Raw genomic sequence first — 21,334 nt, 5'->3', positions numbered from 1 at the left:
CTAACATGCCAATAACTGATGGAGTTACTGGGGTATTTCGAAACCATGGAACCTATAATTCACATTAAAGAAATAAACTGTCAGTCGAGTCAAACCTGACTGTACAGATCATAAAATGCTCTCTATATGCAAATGTAGACTGTAAACACCTGTGGGTGTGTTCATCTGTTTGCGCGGTGGCCATACAGTCTATGGTCGTGGTGGCTATAAATAATTAAGACCCTTTATCTGGCATACACGCACAACCACCACCCCCTCCTCCGGGAGACCCTGTGGTGAGAATGAAGTGCTCCCACAGCCTTAGCACACACAGCTGTAGCTCATTCTCTCTGCATGTACCAACACACTCCACAGGGTCCTGTGTCACCAGTTGTTGCTTTCTGGACGCCACAAATTCCCAAAGCCTTCTCAGTGTGCTACAGGGTAAACACAAAAAGGAGGGGAGAATGAATAAGCCTGAAATATAGAACGTGTCTGCCTTCATGTTCAAACACTGGTCTCAACACGTGGAGCTCATTATTGGCCTTGTATAGACAGTTTTATGTTAGTTGAGCTTCGACCACTTTCTAAAAAGGCACCTTTTAAAAAGTAAACTATCATCAGTTATAAGCCAGCAGTTAGGACAGATTTTGGGTTGCCTGCTTGTAAAAAAACCCCACCTCAATAATGGCCCGATCTTTATTACAGGATAATGAGTCATATAATATGAAGTTATGAATGTCAGTAAGTGATTCCTAATGAGTTTCAAATGTTTGTGCTTGTTTGTTAGTATGCTGGGTGGATTATCCAGGCAAAATAAAGTAAACTGAGTCAATTCATTAGTTGTACATTTTAATTACTTGTTTGTTAAATGAATTTTGGCTTAGGTTCTCTGCAGCAGTTTTCCAGAAGGTCAGAGGTCATAGGTCCTTGGTATTGTTTTATTTGACAAAGAGCTAAAAGGACAAAAAATGTCATACTGGAGCAGGCTAAATACCAACTAGAGACAACCTGGCAACCCAAAATGAGTCTTTATGTTGGCCTTTTGTCCATGATGGTGGCAAACTCGGAACACACATTTACTTTTAGCCGTAACAGAGCAATATAACGCGTTACTAATAATGTATTATATATATCAATCAATCAATCAATCAACTTTATTTATATGGCACTTTTCATACTGTACGGTAACACAAAGTGCCTCACAGAGGTTAAAAACAAAACAGAACAAAACAGAACAAAACAATACAAAACACCATGAAGACCACAAACCTCCCACCCCCACAAACATACACACAGATACACATTTACATACACACTCACACACATACACAGACATATGGACAGACATACACACCCACACACAAACATACACACACCCACACACATACACTAGCTGTTGCTAAGGAGACATGGCTGGGCACCGAAATCACAGGTGATATAAAATATTACGACAGTTATGTCATGTAAGGCGCTACAATCCGCGTTACCGACCAAATTGCAGTGTTTATTGTTGTTTTTTTAAGAATCCATCCACACCAACATGACCATATTAATACAGGCTATGCTTGTGTTTAATATAGCCAAGCCTATCAGTTCTTTGTTCAGTCTCTGTGTGACTGAAATGAGCTGTATTTAGTCGGCCTAATGATGAAGCCTAATCCTCCGAGCGCACTTTAATTTACATTCTTGAATCACATATGTCCATGCATTCCTTGTTCTGTGGACTAAAATAAAAAGGCATAGAAAAAGTGATTTTTGTCTTGTCATGTCATTACAGGCTACATTATACAAGGTATAGGTCTATTGTGTTTCATATGACTGAGCCTACAATTAAGGATATTTATTCCTATCTCAAAATATATCAGACTTTGATCCTTAGTCTGCCTGCTCATCCCTGTGTCCAAGGCCAATCATTTATTTATAAAAGATCTAGGCTGGTTAATTGTTCTATATAGGTTATTTGGGCATTTTGTTGAAAGTAACTCAAAAGTAGTGTAATAAGTAATTTATTACTCTACACAGACAGTAATATTGTAACGTAGTGTATAACTTTAAAATGAAGGTAACTAGTAATGTAATATATTGCATTTTGAAAGTAGCTCGTCCAACACTGTTTATGAGTAATGACATAATGACAGTGTTACATCATCCTCTACAATTAGCTCCTGTGGGCTTCAATTAGCGTAAAACATTAGCTAGCCTGTTCTGTGCTCTCATATGATGTGTGTGGGGGGTAAACACCAAATTACATTACAGTGTTTGGTTTAAATGGGCTGCCGTGATTATTCTCAGGTCATTATTTACTTTAAAACTTAAAATAACTTGGCATTAAATGAATGCGTTCATAGGAGCTCAGGTACAGCTAGCTAGCTAGCTGATTGAAGCAGCCTCATCTGTTGCTGTGGCCCCACACTCCCCCCCCTCCCTCCCGGCCCTGCCAACGGACCAACTGACGACGCCGCCTGGATGGAGATAGCGAGGGGATCGCCTCCGGGGAGAGAGAGGGAAAAACTTTTCCTCCTTTGTGTTTTTAAGTGGCGTTTACTTCAGAGCAGGAGAAGGGGAGGCGTGTGAGGGAGGATCGTTCAGTTTTTCCACAGTTTCTTGGTGACGGGAACTCCAACGGTTAACCCAGTCTCCAAGTTGTGTGAGTGAGTGAGTGCGTGAGGCACCGCGGAGAATGGAAACTAGCTAACCTTCCTCACGTCCGCGGTCAGAGCCCGTCTCTCGTTTTCAGACATTTGCATGAGGCAGGGTTTACTTAGGAACAAAACGATGCCGCTGTCGTCGGTTTAGTTAGGTCAGTCCGTGAGTTTAAAAAAAAAAAAGAGCCTACTGGGAGAAAACCGGTTCTCCCCTTGTGCTCTACCGCCGCTTTTGTGTGTGTGAATGGTGGGGGTGTTTTTCCTGTTTGACAGGGCCGATTGTCAAGGAGAAGTTACCGATACAGCTGCCGAACACCCGGGCTCATCGGTAAGTTTTTAAAAATCACTTTTACTAAAGCTTCAAGTGTATTTTTGTGAGTGTTGGCAGATGTCACTGGGCTACTCTCCGCTTTAACGCCAGAGGTTTGGTTGGTTGTAATTATTATTCTCTGCCAGAGGACGTTTGAATTCAGTTAACTGTCATAGGAGACAATAGCCTCATACTTCATTGTCGATGATGATTGATTATAGCCGAGCCATCCCACCTCAGATCACAAACCGATCAGTGCCAAACTCTACAGCTGGAATTGTTTCTAATAACACGTAAGCAAGCCAGGCTGCTCCCATAGCTGCTCCCCCAGTAAAGCGTTTTAAACTTCAGTCACATACTGCAACTTATCCTTCAGCTTGTGGGGACAAAGACATAATGATCCAGGGTGATTGTGGGCTTTATTTGTGTGCACTGAACCAAGTATTTAGACCAAAACTCCTCAGTGCTGTGCTTGAATCAGAACTGACTAACAACTCCAGGTACTTCAGCAGAAGTTGTGCTAGTTGAAGATGGTTAAGTAGCTCTTAAGAAACAATTAAATTCAGCACTGATTTGTTTAATTTAAATCAAATTATATGTAAACTCCACTGATTGGATCACTTAGAGAAACAAAACTTGTGTTTCTTTATTACCACCCAATGCATAAGCATAACTACATGGTATCATCCTATCATATAAGCATTTCATCGCCTTTTCTGGCCCACATAGCGTGCAAAAAGCCCCGGCCCTGTGGTTCTGCTGCGTGATCCAGACTAGGAGTGCCTCTTGGCTTTTTGGACAGTGTGATGACAGTCTACAGGTCCTGTCTTTACTGGTCTGTAGTTACACCCCCTCACTGAGCCCCCCTTCATCTACTTGACCTAAACTCTGTCAGCCTGCACCAGATGGTTTTGCCCCTTTTGAAACAGCAGAGAGGAAGCCCTTCCCTGCTTTGGGGGAAAAAGAGACGGCAGGAAAGGAAGCATAAAGAGCAGGGGTTGATGAAAGTTGGACTGCACATGTTGTTTGCGTGGTACCTTTTAATTAGCAGGGACGGGAGGCTCTCATTTTTTGTCTCGTCTTGCGAATGTGCTCACACCATGTAGACTTCTCATTTTTAAAAAGTTAACACAAAAAGTACGATTGAACTCTGAACTTTATTGAAAGTATTCTAAGCAGCTTTTAGGAGAGTGTTGTTGGAGAGAGAGAGTGAGCACAGTAAGAGCAGCTGACCAGCACAGCAAAGTACGAATTCCCATTTTATGAGGACAAGCTTTAATTTGAAGTTAGGTAATTACTGTGTATGGATCGTCTTTCTTCTTTAAACATGAGCAGTCTTTTTTTCCTCTTAAAACAACAGGGCCATAAGCTAAGGTTTATTCTTTTGATTAAGGTACTGGCTATATTTAGTAATACAAAGTGAAAATAATATACACAATTCTTACTTTTTACATGACATTTAAGAACAAAACTCTTTGGAAATTTGGGAAATTTGTAGTTTTACGTTCAGCTGTTGTACATCTGAGAAAAAGATTAATTCATTTGCCATCTGTGGTTAGTTTATAACATGATCTAGTCATTAATTCATGAATATTTGATAGAAACAAGTGACCTATCATGTATACTCGGTGTCTCCTCTGCCGTTAGTTGTTTTCATATGTAGGACATTGTTCAAGATTGTTCATTGTTCAAATGGTCACTTCAGTTTCACAATGACACTGTCACGTAATGATTATTTGGGTGACTTTAACTTAGAAGTCTTCACAGTTGTTGCATTAGCATACTTCAGCTCTGTCAGGCCACATGCTCAGGCCTCCTACATCTGTCCATATGCGCCGCACATGGCCAGATCTCTGAGGAATGACTCAAAGCTTGTCATTATGAATAAGAGCCGTACAGTACAATCTGTTCAAGATTGTGGTCTGTGGTCAATCCAATAAGAAGACAACATTGCTCTGTACCTGTGACTTTCTCCTCTTATCAGGAAGTGCATCAGGGGTGTATTCTTAAAAGATACCTCAAGGAGTACTTGATGAAGGGATCTTCTTAAAAGTGAATAAAAGTGAATCTATAACGGTAATCTTAATCTCTTTGTATTGAGGTAGGGATGCACCATATGGATTTTTTTCAAACGAAACAGTAACTGATAAGTACCTGCTTCCCATGGCAGATACTGATAAGATAACTGATCATTTTAAATTTTTTATCTTTAAAAAAAAAAGTTCTTAACCTGTAGTTTATCAATTAAGGATCAGAACTGAGATATAGTGAGCGGAGACGAATAATCTAATATTTCAGAGCTCTGATAAAATTTGTTGTGTTCAAACTCGAGGGCTTTTTCCCTCCTCTCTGAACCCTTGCAGAATATACATTGCGTACTACACTTGTTCCTCTTCTCCTCCGTCTTTTCTGTGTTTATTTGCAGATTGCAAACCAACCACTGTGAGTGTATAGATGCAGTGCTTGTTAAGTCAATGAAAGCAATTTGGCTACATATAATTGTCTTTTTTATCAGCTGTAATTTCACAGATACCAATAATTAGCACATAATATAAATGTCCTTATAAACTGTCAGAACAATATGTATCGTGCTAGGTTGTGGACAAAACAAGACATTTGATGATGGCATCTTGGGTCGACATTTTCCACCATTTTCTGACATTGCATAGATCAAAAAAGGAACTGATTAATTGAGAAAATATACAGATTAATTGACGATTAAAATAATCATTAGTTGCAGCTTTAATCATATGCAGTTCATCTTGATTTTACTTATCAAATGTCCAACTTAAGAAGCCTAACTAAAAGAAGAACTGACATGACTGAGGAGTAACTTTGACTTTGTGTTACGCTCGGAGATGGAAGGATGAAGGATCTGGAGACTCTTGGGTGCAAGAAAAAAAAATCCATTGTCACATGGAAACCACATAAAAACTGATACCAGTCATTTCGCAACATCCATCCATAGGCTACTTATAGCACTTTAAACATTGGTTATAGTTATGACATGAGAGCAGAGTTGGAAAATGAAGGACATGCGTGATATTTTAGGATCATGAGATCGCTGTAGGAGGTACAATTATTGTCGAGTGGAATTTGACAAAGAGGGTTAAACGTCGGCTCTAAATGATAGAGCTGCAGTGGAAGCGCTGCAGACATATATAGGCACTGCACGGAGGTCTGAACCACCACTGACTCCTCTTCTGCCACTATAGCAGACCTATCTACAAATTATCACACTTCAATCAGTGGCCTATTCGAACTTGGTTTGGCACTCTGCCTGAGCAACTCTTCTTGCTTGTACAACAGTTTGATAAAAGCGCTATAATATTATCAACATGCCCCAGTCTTCAACTCTACTTCATACAGAGGTCAGCACAACCCTGGAACTTGCGTTGGTGTCTTGCTCAAGGACACAAATGCGCAATGGGTGGTTACATTTAGGTTCTCTGTGCCAACCTAGTGTTCATCAGCCGCATATATTATCTGGTACACAGCGCTATACTGTCATGCTCTCACTGACATATGGACATCAGCCTCCATCACACCGCCTACTAAATGCTGCTCTGCACCACAAACCCTAATAGAGCGTTGTGGAGCTGCCCCTCCTTGCTGCACACACTGTACGCTCCTTCTAACTCCAGCTTAGCGCAGCATACAGAGTTAACAGTGATTAGTCCTCACCATGGATTTTACCATGTTAATGACCATGTGTATTTCTGATGTACAGTCCACACGCATGCACCATTGACATGTGACTCTTTTCAAAAGGCTCCTCATTGTGTTTCTGATCTTTTCTTCATGCCTCTCTATAAGTAGCTCTCTGCAGTCTTAAGTTGAAAGGCCTCTATTGTTTATACTAAACTCAGGCAGGCGTGAGATTGAGGGATTATGAGGGGAAAAGACTAATAAAATATTGCCACAAATGACCATTATTGGGGTTTGTGACCAGAGGGCAAATGATTTGGCAGCGAGAGTTATAAACTTGACTCTTTTCAGTGATCTTTATTCGGAAATTGGAGACTTCAATAAAGTCCCATAATTACCAGTGAGATTACGACTAAAATATGGTCACTTTATCTGCTGCCAATTGGGTCTTTTAAAAAAGCTATTGAGTGCAACCAAATATTGCAAAATGAAGATGAACTATTATAACTTTGTTCAGTGACCAATATCCAGGAACTCCCAACTGTGCTATGTGCAAAATAAAGTTGTTTGGGTGAATTAAAGCAGCTTTGGAATTGGGAGACAAATATTTGTACAGAAAATTGACAATTTTAGAGAGTTTGCGGTCACAAATATGTGGAGACATTTCAGGTCTGCGCAGGGGAAAACCAGCCCTGTTAATGTTGATTCTGATCACACTTGGTCCTAAAACTGCCCTTTAATGATGTTAACAAGAAATGGAAAGCTGTTTTGACAATGCAATGAGGACGCACTGGGATACAATCGCTCAAACCACATACAAAGGATGAGTGAGACATATGAAGATTTAGCATGCAAAATTATCCCATGATTCACATATAGTGAACTTTTTTGGTGTGCACAATAGAGCTTTTAAAACAGTCGATTTGCCTATGCCACACACTCCAGTGAGGTTTGCATGCAAGGGGAGTGGATGTGTGTCTGTGTGTGGCGAAGGATAAATCTGGATTAAAAAATAAAATGAGAGGAATATAACTGGTATGCGACTGGTGAATGTGATGGTAGAGACCTGTGGCCCTGGCAGGTGTTGACTTGTCTATATAAAGTCTGCATAGAAGTAAACAACAATTACAGTAAAGCAGTCGTTTACTGAGCATTTGTTGTTCTCATGCTCCCTCCAACAATGCTCATACAAAATTTCCAGCAGAATCACACAAGTGAAATGAGAGATGAAAAAAGAGAAACCAAACCAAGGACATATATCATGCAGAAGTTAAAATATAGGAATAAATATATATAAAATAGAATTAAAATATACAATATTGTTCTCGGGTAGACTGGTGTACAGTGGTGGTGAACAGAAATGCACATAAATATCATCATCAGTGCATCATTGTGGTCTGAATATGGCTGCATGGAGCTCAGTATATTGACAGTAATTACAAAACCTCTGAGCATTCAAAGTCTGCAAAAGGAAAAGTGTTAACTGACTATCATGTGGTACTTTGTTCATTATGCAAGTTTTTGTTCCCCTCTGTGACACAATAGCAAGTGTTATTTGTAGATTAGCCTGCGAGCCAGACAGATTACAAGCTTGTTTGTAGTTGACAATGCTAACTTTCTTAGCAGTCCAGCGTCCTTGGTAGCTGCCTCGTGTTTTCCAGTCTCAGATTCTCAGTTGAAATCAGGAGAGAGGTGTTGTCGATGTAAAATGATGTTTTAGTGTTGATGATCCTGCTTTTTGTCCCTATCTCTACTCCGTGTCACTAACACAAAGGTCAGTTCCTGCTGAAACCTGATGTTCCACTTCCTCTTCTGGTCCTGAGCTTCCTGCTGTGGAAAGACAGGAAGCTCAGTAGTGCCCATATGATGTCTTGCTTAGTATGATCCAGAGTGAAAGCAGATGGTATTGAGATGATGAGCATACATTTATCCATGTTTATCCAGTGTTAGGCTTAGCACAATATGGCTCACATTTTAATAACCCCCACTGTGACAGCGTTATTCCCATGGTGCCTGTTGTCCGGACTCAATCAGTCTGTCAGCTAGTCCGGGCGTCCCGCACAAGGTGGCATGATTTACGGGTGCAACTGCAGAGCACAGACCCCAGTGCATCTCACATTCTTGGTAGTGTCTTCCAAGTGACAGGCAGCCAAGTCATAACACTGCAGGTTTTCAGCTTCTCAGCTGGCCCTGGCCGTCAAGTCGGAGAAGCTCTTGCAGAATCCTTGGCTCTGATCACACACACACACACCCCTTTACCAAACACACCCAAATTAGCTATGTGGGGAACTTTTGGTCAGCCCAGCCCGTTCCTCAGCAGCTGAGCACTGCTCAGCCCCCCTGCAGTATTTGTTCAGGGGGAGTATACTCTGGTGCTAGTTTTTGTTTCAAGGGCAACATAATGTTCCAAAAGCTCATCTGCTAAGCTAAGTGACTAGCTAATGTCACTAATGGTTATCTAAGACACTGAGGTGATTATCAAAATGATCAGAAACACTATATATGAAAACGAATGGCACCTCGCTCGTGAGTTGATTATCAAGAAAACAAAAAAGCTGAAAAAAACTTTATACAAAAACGACTGATAAGTACTATTAACAATTTCCACCTCTTTGGTCTATAGTGAAATATCTCAACTACTATCAGATGTATCCCCATAAAAATGTTTGCACAGACATTTAAAGTCTCCAGACTATGAACCTTCCTGACTTTGTTTATGCTCTGACTTCTCCTCTAGCATCATCACAAGGTAGACATTGTTGTTTACAAGTGAAATATTTTGACAACTTTTTGATGAATTGCTGTGAAATATACCACGGATTCAAATGAGAGGCTAAACTTAGATGGTCGACCTAGTAAAAATACATGCAAAACACCAACATGTTAGTATTGTCGCTGTGCATGTGAGCATGACAATATTTGCATCTAGATCTATTAGCAGCTAGAGCCTCACAGAGCTGCTACTCTTCTTCTTGTTGACTTGTATTGAATTAGTTGCCAGGCGACTTTAGCTTGTAGAAAATTCAGCGTGGAAGCATTGGCAGGTTTGGGGGCCCTCTGGAGAGCTCAGTCAGTAAGATAGATAGTTCTGTTTCGTGTTAGGACCCCCTCCCTCCATCACTCACCAGCCCCCCGAAGGCACATACTTGGCACCCATCTTAAACCAAACACTCGGGATCTACCAGTTTCCTTGGTGCTCTCAGCCATCTTTATGCAGTCTCCCTTTTCGTCCGCATGGTTTCCTCTGAGTGCCACTAGAGGTCACAGCATGGGCCTCAGAGTCTTTGTTTTGCCCCATAATGGCTCTATTCTCCCTCAGCAGCAAGGACTTCCAAGCCTGCTAGACATAGGACACCATTGTGACTCGCAGAGGGGTAACATGAGGCAGACGCACAGAGATATGGGAGTATACATGCGTGAGTTTATTAAATTACTTTTAAAATGGTGTTGAAATATTAACTAGTTCACACTCATAGTGCAAGTACTGGCAGATCCCGACAAAAAGTTGTTTTAACAATCAGAATATAACATTTAACAGTAACCAAATATGTTCTGAGGTAGGAAGGACAGTAGATTTTATTACTTTGTATTAGCATTGATGATGATCTAAATTCAATAAGCCGACCACAAAACAGTCATTCAGAGTCATGGCCCGTTACAAGCAACAGAGGAAGATGCCAGTGTCCAATTACAGTAATTACTATAAGAATGAGCTACTGTGTAATGTGATGTGTCACTATTTTATCTACCCACATGATTTAGTACAAAGCTGTATTCAGATTTGACGTGCTGTGTGTTAAGTACAAGAGACATCAAATAACTTTTTGTGTTGGTTCTTTGGAAGATGAATGGGCTCTAAATAGACATTATTCTTTTATACTTTAGTGGTGTAGATTTAGTTAAATATCTTTATAAACCCAGTGACAAGTACATGATGCAGGTTGTTGTGTAGCAGAAGATGAGCTTAATCACTCATTGTTGTTAAAGTTTTACATGTCTCACGAGGCACAGAGGCCAAGAATTGCAGACAGAAAAGGGTCACAGCAGGTAAAAAGGGGAAGGCTTTTAGGGCTGAGTCAGACAAAACGAGTTCTACAAATGACAGCTGGCAGACGCAGGTGTTTCATATCCAGACAAACCAGGTGGCTTCATGCTACATTCATGTCATATTGAAGAAAGGCCAACTGGGGCAAAAGGATCTGGGCCAAACCAAATGCACTCAACATCAAGTTTAACTCAGGCCTTAAGTAAACTGTATCTACTGAAGTCTGTTGGCTCATTTTTTGGAAGTACACATTAACCTTTCGACAGTTCCACATTATAAAATCAAAAAAACTTTTTCTCTCATGAGACCGAGACCAAAGAGCGAAACAAAAGCCCATCACAGTGAGGTTACTGTCTCTGTCAATCCATTTTCTAACCTCTTATCCTTTTCAGGGGTCACATGGAGGTTGAGTCACTGGTTAATGGGCAAAGGAAGCCAGTCTATCACAAAGACAAAAACACTGACACTCATATTCACATTGACTAGAAGTTTCAAAGATGTTGACCCTTACAAATATGAAGAGCTGTCATATTCAAACCCTTCTTGCTTGACTGTGCTAACTGTGTGTAGCTTTGCATTATCCACCGTAGAGTTTGGTTCTTCATTTGAAGTTGGCTGGTGTTGATGTGAAGACTATAGCCTTGATTGTCTACAGAGATCTCTCAAGTTGTTCTCATTTCATTAGAAAAGTTACTATATTTTATGTCTGTCTCAGTCTATCCAGTTTGCTGTTCTTACAGAACATAAACTATCCAAACCTTGTTGACTGCTATCTGTCTATCGGCAAATAAGACTACATTTACCGAGAGCAGTGGCCGATTTATCTGTTGCGTCACATCATATTCGCACTGGCACATTTATGACCTTTTGGCTCATCTTCATCAGTTTGTAAGGCTATAAGTACTGAAGATTCTACTAAATAGTTGTATTACAGGGTGGAAAAAAGGCTTTTGAAGCAGTTACTTTTCATAAAAAAGATTATTTTCTTGTAGAAGGTTGTATCAAGGTTTGCTTCATACATTTATATGATTTAAGTAGTTTTCTTTCAACGATAGTGTAATGAACGACTTTTTAACAGTTCAGTTATTTTTTATAATGAAAATTTCTTTGTCTGTTTTTTATTTAAACATTGGTTTAGCCCAGAATTTTCACGACCAGTCTTTAATTCAGGCAATTTTTCCAACCTTTAGTTGATATTAGTATAGATTGCACTGTAGTCCATCTATTAGATCCACAAGTCGTTTTATAAGCAAAAACATTGTTTGTTACAGAGTACTGAACGTGTCTGATGAATGACTAGTCTTAGCAGATTGGGATATTTTTATCAGCTCTTAACATTAAATCATACTCCTAAACTATTGTACATAGTATCTCAATTTCAGCTCAACTGGCCACATGTACATATAGGACATATTTCTCCTAAATTCATCTTAAAAAAAGAGATATGAGACAAACGCATTGTCACTGATGGAAAGCAGAGGAGAGAAATAGGTACTGGAGAGCTGCAAGTGACTAAAGAAGAAAAGAAAACTTTCCAGTGGACTCTCATTTTTTCCATGTAAAATCATTCATAGGCAGGACATACAAATTACACAGCCTTGTGTCAGAGAAAGTCTAAACAAATGAGGCCCATTTCATTGAGAAAATAGATTTGAGTTGAGTAAATTTCCAGGTAAAAACGGAGACGTGGAGGACAGACAGGGTGGAAAGAGAAAGACCTGGCAAGGAGCACAGAATAAAAGCAGAGCAGACTGTTCCTGACTGTTTGTCTCAAGTAGAAAACGTGAGCTAGCTGTAATCGGATCTCAGCTGTGGTGAGATCATACAGGAGGCCTGCCAGCAGCAGTCCACCCATAAGCCTTTAGCCCCACTGCAGCCCTCTGTGGCTCTCTACAGGCCTGCCAGTGCCAGCTAAAATATCATTTATAATTTTTCAAGTACTAGTCGGTTAGCTTCCTATAAATTACAAAGTAGTTGGAAGTGAAATGTAAAGCCCTAGAAAAATTTGTTTTTAAGCTATATTTTGCATGCAATTAGAAGAAAGTGGGCTCTGTACAATTTTAGATTATACGTTAGCTTGTTATGTCCTGTTAGAAACATGTATTTCACCATGTATTGTGAATCCTTGTGCACAAAAGAGGCACCAGCGATTGTTTTGTTGAAGGAAACTCTCCGATTTTCATATCAACAAAACCATGATGACCTTATTCTGTCCTGCTTTTCTTTTTTCTTTAGTGTTATCATATCAAGTAGGCTGATTAGTGAGTCACAGCTTAACCCAACATGTACACCAGACAATTACAGATAGCACAATGAATTTCAGCTTCTTCCCTCTGGACGTAGCTTTACAGACAAAAGGTGGAGAATCAAGCAGTAAAAAAATAGCTTTGTTCCAGCGGCCATCACTTAGATGAAGAAGTCGTAGCAAGATTTGCACAGATGCTATAGAAACGATATCTATCGCACCTTTTTGTGCTAAATATACCACATCAAATGCATCGTCACAGAGCTCAAGACAGGGCTGTTACTTGTAGCTAATGAAAAGTCGACATTTTGGAGATGCATGTTTTTTTGATTGTTTTAAATTTGTTTTTGCCAGACGGTAACATTAGATGCTCTGCAGTCATTTTGGACATAGATACTGTGTTACTAGTTCCTCCTTCCCAAGTAACTCTAAAAGCATAGTTGGCTAAGATAAGAGTTTATTGATCCCCCACCAGGGAAATTAACTTGTTACAGCAGGTCAAAAGTCAGAAGCAGAGGGGGAGGGGGAATGATTGAATGATAAATAAAAATGAAACGAGTTAAAGCAAGACAAAGAGAAAAATAGAAAAGGAAAATTAAAACAATAAAAAAAATAATATTAAAGCCTTTATACACTGTATTCAACTTCCACATATACAGATATGACCAAGATGTATAAGTGCACTGGATTATTGCAACCATAACTGTAACCCACACATGGTGTGTAGTAATACACTAAAAAAAAGGTCAAAAATAGTCTTGGACTGCACAGGACACAATCAGAAATCGCACAGGATAGTTGCTTTGTGTAAATATGAAGCTATGTAATATATGTCCGCAATGTAATACTATGTATTTATTATATAAAAAATGTGTATGTAATAAAACTAGATTATTTTACTATTTAAGCCAATTACTCTTCTCGGGTGACACACCACAGATGTGTTCATGACAATAATGATTCAGGGAGAACACATGGGAGCACACCAGAGCTCAAGTATCTTCTATCTGCGGACACCACACCTACTACATGTTTCACCCTCTGAGAGGTTAAGCACCAAAACTACAGGGTTAGGAAAAGATCTCAGGAGGTGTGACGTGTTGACTGTGAAACTGCAGCTGGACCCTGCTCAGAGGCGCCATTATGGATCCAATTGCATTTTTTCCCTATCTCTGCTTCTGATTGGCGTACCCTGATATTCTGACCCTTTCCCTAACCAATCTCCTTCCTCATGTCTGAACCCAGCCAAGGGAGGCAACCAATCAGAGGCAGAGTAAGGCGGTTCTGAGCCAGAAACGCAGCGGGTTCAAAGCAGAGCCCAACAGGGTCCTGGCCCATGAATTACAGTGGGCGGATGTTTGTTTGGTGCCTGATAGTGATGTGCGGATCGACACCCGCGGACACTGCGGATATAAATGCGGATCGGTCGGTCCGGGTCCTACAAATGCAACGGATGGTTGGATGGCGTGTGTGAAAGCATACACATTAAAGTGGAAAAAATGATACCTTAAGGTTCACTTTCCATCAGGCACGAACCAGCACACTAGACTCTGCAGGGTCCAGTTGTCTTCAGCAGCAGCTTTACACAATGGAGGCATTCAAGATCCGAGAGAAAATGAAAAGAGGAGAAGTAAAAACAAGAAGAAAGGAAGGGCAGAGGAGCTCCGTGTGGGAGAGGTTTAGTGAAGTGGTGAACCAGGACGGGTCCAGTGCTGGGTATGTCACCTGCAACAGCTGCGAGGCGCTGTACGTGTACGACAGCCACAAAACTGGTACCTCCAACATGGTTCATCACGTGTGCACTAGAGGCAGAGGCCAGCCGGGTCAGGTGAACACCTCCTCCTCCCTCCGCCGAGACAGCAGAAGATTACCACAGGACATTAAATCAAAGCTGGTGGATGACTTCGTGGACATGTGTTGTCTGGATATGCGCCCGTTCGACATTTTCACCGGTAAAGGGTTCGCCCAGGTGGCCCAGACGCTGATAAACATCGGGGCTAAACACGGTGCTGTGGACGCTGGAGGCATCCTCCCCCGGCATAAAGCGGTGTGTGACAGGGCGAAGCAACAGGCGGCTGCAGACAGGGAGAAACTCTCCGGAGTCATCCAGAAAGTGATGGAGGACGGTGGGATCGCCGTGACTCCTGATGCGTGGACAGACGAGTTGAGCAGGAGGACGTACACGGTCCTCACCTGTCACTACATCAGTGAGCAGTGGCAGCTGGAGAGTCGCGTCCTGGCCACAGCCGAGTTTGACAGTCAGAGAAAGACGAGCGAAAATATCCACGAGCGAATAACCAACGTGCTGATGAATTATGGGATATCGGCGGAAAAAGTAGTTTTTGTGGGTGACCAGGTGCCTGACATGCAGGCCGCGCTGCGGACCTACCACTGGATCCCGTGCGCCTCACACGCCCTGAACACGGTGTTGAGACTCGCGTTCAGCGGGCAGGACGCACCTGAGGGCATGGCAGATGTGCTAGAAGTGTTGGATAACTGCAAGAGCCTCGTCACGTTTCTGAAGAAAACAGGAGCGTGTAGGAGTTTAGCGCACACTCTCATCCAAGAATGTGAAGGACGCTGGACCAGTAAAGTCCACATGTTGGAGTCCATAGTGAGACAGTACAGTGACATCAGACAGCTCCTAGAGGACAGAGATCAGCTGCACAGGATGGAGGGCATCTTTCAAGAGCAGCTGACACACCTGATCGACTTCCTCACTCTCTTCAAGTTGGCCATGAACGAGCTGGAAGGAGACAGATACCCCACAATCCACACGGTGCTGCTCTGGTTTCTCAAACTCAAGAAACACTGCGAGCCCAACTGTGGAGATCCATCATACATGTTCCTCCTGCGGGCTCGAGCATCCAGCCTGCTGGAGGAGATGATGCTCCCGACTCCCACTCACAAGGTCGCCACGTTCCTCTGTCCCAGGTTTAAATCACTGAAGATGTTGACACCTGAAGAGAGAAAAGAAGTGCAGAGGCAAGTGAGGGCACTTATAGATGAAGAACCCAGCCTGAGCCTGAGCGCAGCAGAGAACACCTTATTCACTGACCTATCGTTAGGATCAGGTACATTTTTACTTTTCATCCTGTATTAACCAACTTAGTACTACTATACAAGGTCCAATTACAGCTAGGAGTAAAAAACATGTTAGTTAACTGAAAGGACAAGCATGAGAAGGCATGGGGCATATATTTATTGATACTGGGATGTCTACATGACTGTGTGACTCAACTGCCTTCACAGTATGTGTTTGTATTATGATTCCTATTCTAGACATCTTAAATCTGGCCCCTGGTAAATACCCGTCATGGTTATAATAAGAAAAAAGAAGAATACATAAAAAAAGAACATTACTTAAATTAATAAAAGCTAAACCAAACAATAACTACACTGAAACAAACAAACCCAATTCGGAAACTAACTGAAACTAAATTAAATTGAAATAAAAAAACAAATGAAAAATACAAAGCTATAATAACTCTGTTGCTGTGTACACTAGCTGTGCGGCTGTGCGCATTAAGGAGCCTAATATCTCCTGTTGTAGGTGGTCATGAAGTCGGACAAGCCAAAAGGCAGAAGGTGGACTTCACAGAATGGGAAGACGAGACCCCCAAATTTATGGATGAAGTGGAGGAGTACTGCTCTACAAATTTTCAATTCGAGGAGTCATCAGAAGAAAATTTGCTCTGTTTCTGGGAGAAACAAGACCGCTTCCCACGGCTGCAGCACCTCGCAAGGAGAATCCTGTGCATCCCTGCAGCAAGTGCTGCAAGCGAACGTTCATTCAGCTCAGCAGAGGCGAGGTGGAATCATCTCAGTCCTGGCACTGTGGATGCTATTTTATATTTGCACAGTGCAAGAAAAAAGTCTAAGTAGCTTTGGCCGTTATGTTATATGTTTAGGATGGACCTTTTTTTTTGTTGGACAGCCTGCGAATATTCGTATTTCTTCTTACTGTTTGTGTTCGGGAAGTTGCAGTGGCATTCAGAATTTTATTTTGAAGAGATCATTGATTTGCCTCAAGATCCCAGCCTGTGTTTGGACTGCTGAATGCATTATGATTTATTGCTTATTTATTTTTGTGCAACAGCCAAAGGTTATTATTATTTTTTGTATATATATATATATGTATTATTTGAAATTATATGTGTTCGGGAAGTGGCAGTAACACTCAGAAAACAGAATTTGAAGTGCTTAGACCTGTTCATCTGTGTTCAAGCTGACAGGTCTAAGCACTTCACATCAAAATTAACTTTTACTTTAAATATATGTTCACATATTTAAAACCAGCGAATTTCAGTGTAATATGTTACCATGTCATCATGCTTTCATATATCCATATGAATGTGAAAGTATAATCCAGTCTGCATAGCCACAGTAACATAATTTGAATTGCGGGTATTGACTGTTCACACCCCTTCTTTGTTCTTCTACTCACCCACAAGGTCGCACATACAGTCCAGGTTCATACACTGAAAATGTTTGGCATAAAGCAGCCGTCCTTCTAATAAATCCTGAGCTCCATCAGAGCTTTCTGACAAAATCTTCTCCAGGAGATAGAAATTTAATTCTGCTTCTTCTCTCCTGTCAAGTTTATGACTACAGTTTTTAGTTTTGCTGCTTTAATGTGCCCTGATATCTGCTGCAGCGACATCACTGCACATATGGAAACATTTAAAATAACTGAAGCCAGCCTGTAATTAAGTAAATTGTTAAAGAAAACACTCATACATCAGTACAACAGACAATAACTATAGTTTAAAAGGCAATACAGGGACACATCGTTCCGCTACATCGGAACAAATGATTTAGAGTGGGACATCAGAGCTGTTCAACATTTCACTAATGCCACAGCACGCAGGGTTGCACTGAGTTGCTTAGCTTTGTGTGTTGAGTTTGTGGCAGCTGCACATAGACACAGCTGCCAGGAAGAAGTCATAGTTGACTTGAAGATTTCACACTTCCCGTTCCCTCAGTGGTACTTAGCTTTTCTGTGTTTATCAGGTTAAAACTTATGTTTTACTTGACTGATATTCAGCCACACTCTTGCTTTCCTTTTCCACAATTCATCACATTTTCTCTTCTCTTACAGTCGCCAAAGCTGCTCAGATGGACTTGAGATAACACCACCAGAAGTTCTACCCTTGTCCCGAACTTCAGCCTCCCACATTCACCCAGAATGGCAGATCCCACTGGGCTGAGCTCTGAAGGGGCCGGGGCAGGCATCGCCGAGGTCGACGCCTGCAGTCTGGAGATAGAGAGGAAGTATGATGTCATCCCTGCCGTCATCTGCTCCATGTGTTGCCTGTTTGGCATCATCTACTGCTTCTTTGGTGAGGATCCCTGGCGGCTCATAGGCCTTGACATCAAGCAAGCTGAAAGTTAATGTTTTTTGGATGACAACACACCATCAAAATGTCACGTGTAACTGTAAACTTATCTCCATTGTGTATCCTTGAAATATATCAGATTGAGTTGGATAAACCTGTGCGTTCACCTGATGTTACTGATTTTCTCTGCAGTTGTAGTAGGTTTTAGTAGGCATATTCTGTTTCTTGTTAAAAATATGACATTGTTGTTCTCTCTTCTTCCAGGTTACCGCTGTTTCAAGGCCGTCATGTTCCTGTCTGGTCTCATGTTCGGCTCCGTCATCATCTTCTTGCTGTGCCACAAGGAGCACGTGCTGGACACTCAGCTGAGCGTGGAGGCCAGCGCTGGTATAGGCCTTGGTATAGGCCTGCTGTGCGGTTTGGTCACTATGCTGGTGCGAAGTGTCGGCCTCTTCATGACGGGCCTGTTGCTGGGCCTCCTCCTGGCCCTCGCTGCCCTGCTGGTCACTCACCAGTTCTACACACCAACCACAGTCTGGGTCCCACTGGGTGCACTCCTGGGGACAGGCATGCTGTTTGCCGTGCTGACACTGCAGTGGCAGAAGCTCTTCACCATGCTCTCCACGGCTGTGTTCGGGGCAGCTATCATGACAGTGTGTGCTGATTACTTTGTGGAGATGCTGGTTTTGGCCACGCATGTGTATGAGTGCTTGCGCCTCACACCGGGGCCACCTCTCTGTTGGTACAGCTGGGTCATTCTGGGCATCTGGCCCGCCCTCAGCATCATAGGAGTACTGGTCCAGTGGAAACTGACGGACGACAGCTTCTCGCACACTGAAGGTAAGCTTTATTACAGACCTGTTTATTGGGTCAGAGCACCTGTTGATATGGAAATGTGAAGCTGTGGAGTTGGTGCAGATGCAAAAAGCTATCAGCTATCTTAATGCATATTACTTAATGTATGAAGTAACTGAGAATTCACATTCCTTAACTGATGATCTATTAAGTATGAACTGATCACATCAAGAGATAGTGACTTGATCATTTGTTTATTGGGAAAAACAGGAATTCATGATACATCCTGCATTAATTCAAAGCATTAAATCATCTTGAGTCATATATTAGTTACAAGCTTACAAGGTAAATTTATTGAAATTTTTTTCAAAACACAAGGCTTTAAAAAACAGAAAGTTTATAGGGATTTATCCTACATCTGCCCTCTGTTCATTCGTCTTAAAAAATAAGAATAAAAATTGGAATATGTTCTCACTGTTATGTTATTCAGAAAAGTGATTTTAATTTTAAAAACACACACACACACACATATATATATATATATAACTGATTTTTTTAGTATCTCCACTTGCAAATATGTCAAATGAACAACAATCTAATTTGTACACTAATATTTGATATAAATTATTATATTATTTGATAACTAAGTATCAAATAATATAATAATATATTTGATAACTAAGTATCTCTCCAGAAAGTTACATTTTGTCTCTTTCTGTCTGAATTTTAACTTTTTAGCATTTTGAATAATATGAGCCCAGATGTTTTAGATTTTACAAACATGCTTCTTATTCCTACTGCATCTCTGTAGTCAGTCCAGAATGAGTGTGACTTGATAGATGATAAGCTGACTTTGAATCCTCTTCTCCTTGTAGTCGTTATCAGTCGGAGACAGAAGAGAGTCCAGCTGATGCGGATTCGAGAAAAGGACGCCAAGAAGCGACAGCAGGCAGGTGGGCAGGAAGGCACGTACCGCCGTAAACCCACCCCAGTGAAACGTTACGCTGGGGACCTACTGGCACCGGTCAGTGTCACCCAACATGGCGTGTGCTGTAGATACTGATGCCATTAAATACTTGTGAAGTTGACTCCACGATATTTGTGCACCTTGCTTACCTCTCCCTGTGTTGTGCTTCTCAGAGTTACCTGCAAAGTCTGCGGGACAGACAGATGGGCACCGGCACTTCCCTTAGCAGCCTGGGCACCGCAAACCACACCATGATCGACCTGGACTACGACACCGGGTCCACCGCACCCCTCACAGCTACAACTCCAGTCGTTAGGGTCTGAGCAAAGCAGAGATGAAGAAGGGACTATGTAGTGCTCTCTGGTTCTCCAACCGGTTCCTAATGTAGAGTAGAACCAATAAGCTGCTCCCCTCAGCTGAGGGTTCATTCTGCCCTTGAACTGATGCAGAGAGGATGGATTTCTTCCTGTCAGGATGTCCCGAGAAACAGAATGCTGCTTGAGGGGAGAAGTGTCACTCTATAACCACTGCAACCACTGTCTTTCTCAGAGAAACAATGAAAATAACAGATACTAACAAAGTAAGGTCCTTCATTTCCTCTCAACACGTATTAAATGCATAAACGGCAAGTACGAGCCTCAAAAACCAGACGTTTTTCTGTTTTGGTAGTGAACATTTCGTTTGACATTACATGTACTGTACTTAAAAAGTTAGTCATTGCCATGAAGTGTTTTGTTATTACCTGTCTTGCTGTTTAACTGTGTGGATGTAGGAAAGTTTTAACAGTATATCAACTTTCATTTTGTGTATTTTTGTAGGTGGAGTGTGGCGAGAGAGCCAGATATTACATGTAGTTGGAATCATGGAATATGAAGCAAAAACAAAATAATGCAAATAAACTACAGTTTGTATTTTTAAAGCTCTTTACATGAGCTTTTAGCGGGATCTTTTCCAGCAGCAATCTTTTAATTCTGTGACTTTATTGTGTGTTTTATTGTTGCTCCTGTCAGAAGTTAGACTGTCGTGTATGCTTGTGGAGTAAACTTTTTATAATTTAATTTATATATTGACCAAGTACATGGTAGTGTTGACAAAAAGGACAAAAAACAAAGCATGTTTGTCGTTAATTTGTAGATTTTTTAAATAACTATCCCTTTTTTTTGTCTGTTTGAATTTTTGCAGGGACAATGCACTTGTTACCTGAATCTGTACATACCTGTTGATAGAAAATTCAAAAATGAATAAATGTGTTTGATACAAATACATTTTTCTTCTCATTGGCTGTGTCAGATAAATTGCACTGTTTGTTTCTTTGGGCTCTTAGCAACACTGGCGGCATTACTCACCAGATTTTTCAT

At 41.3% G+C, this 21,334-nt stretch overlaps 1 protein-coding gene across 3 annotated transcripts; it reads left to right on the top strand.

Moving 5' to 3' along the window:
* Positions 1–2,412: 2,412 nt before the first annotated feature.
* LOC311254277 (transmembrane protein 198-like) lies at positions 2,413–21,239 on the top strand. 3 transcript variants are annotated; one of them, XM_084347961.1, is made up of 6 exons: positions 2,413–2,629; positions 2,901–2,955; positions 17,977–18,217; positions 18,479–19,054; positions 19,885–20,033; positions 20,150–21,239. In XM_084347961.1, the coding sequence occupies exons 3-6, from the start codon at positions 18,064–18,066 to the stop codon at positions 20,297–20,299; spliced, it is 1,029 nt and encodes a 342-aa protein (XP_084204087.1). In that variant the 5' UTR covers positions 2,413–2,629; positions 2,901–2,955; positions 17,977–18,063; the 3' UTR covers positions 20,300–21,239. The 3 variants fall into 3 exon arrangements, with proteins under 3 accessions (XP_084204087.1, XP_084204089.1, XP_084204088.1); XM_084347963.1 differs by having other exon boundaries at positions 2,413–2,955; positions 19,885–19,962; XM_084347962.1 differs by having other exon boundaries at positions 2,413–2,955; positions 19,885–19,974.
* The last annotated feature ends 95 nt before the right edge of the window (positions 21,240–21,334 follow it).

Source organism: Pagrus pagrus (genome assembly GCF_965226575.1).
Source record: "Pagrus pagrus genome assembly, chromosome: 3".
NCBI lineage: Eukaryota > Metazoa > Chordata > Actinopteri > Spariformes > Sparidae > Pagrus > Pagrus pagrus.
The sequence above is the reverse complement of the archived record's forward strand: the minus strand, read 5'-3'. Positions and strand labels throughout refer to the sequence as shown.

What these genes read in the sequence shown, in the direction of transcription:
- LOC311254277 (XM_084347961.1), top strand. Translation starts at nt 18,064, where the DNA reads ATGGCAGATCCCACTGGGCTGAGCTCTGAAGGGGCCGGGGCAGGCATC. An exon ending in CATCATCTACTGCTTCTTTG is followed by an intron (nt 18,218 to 18,478) that starts GTGAGGATCCCT and finishes CTCTTCTTCCAG; the next exon opens with GTTACCGCTGTTTCAAGGCC. An exon ending in CTGGGGACCTACTGGCACCG is followed by an intron (nt 20,034 to 20,149) that starts GTCAGTGTCACC and finishes TGTGCTTCTCAG; the next exon opens with AGTTACCTGCAAAGTCTGCG.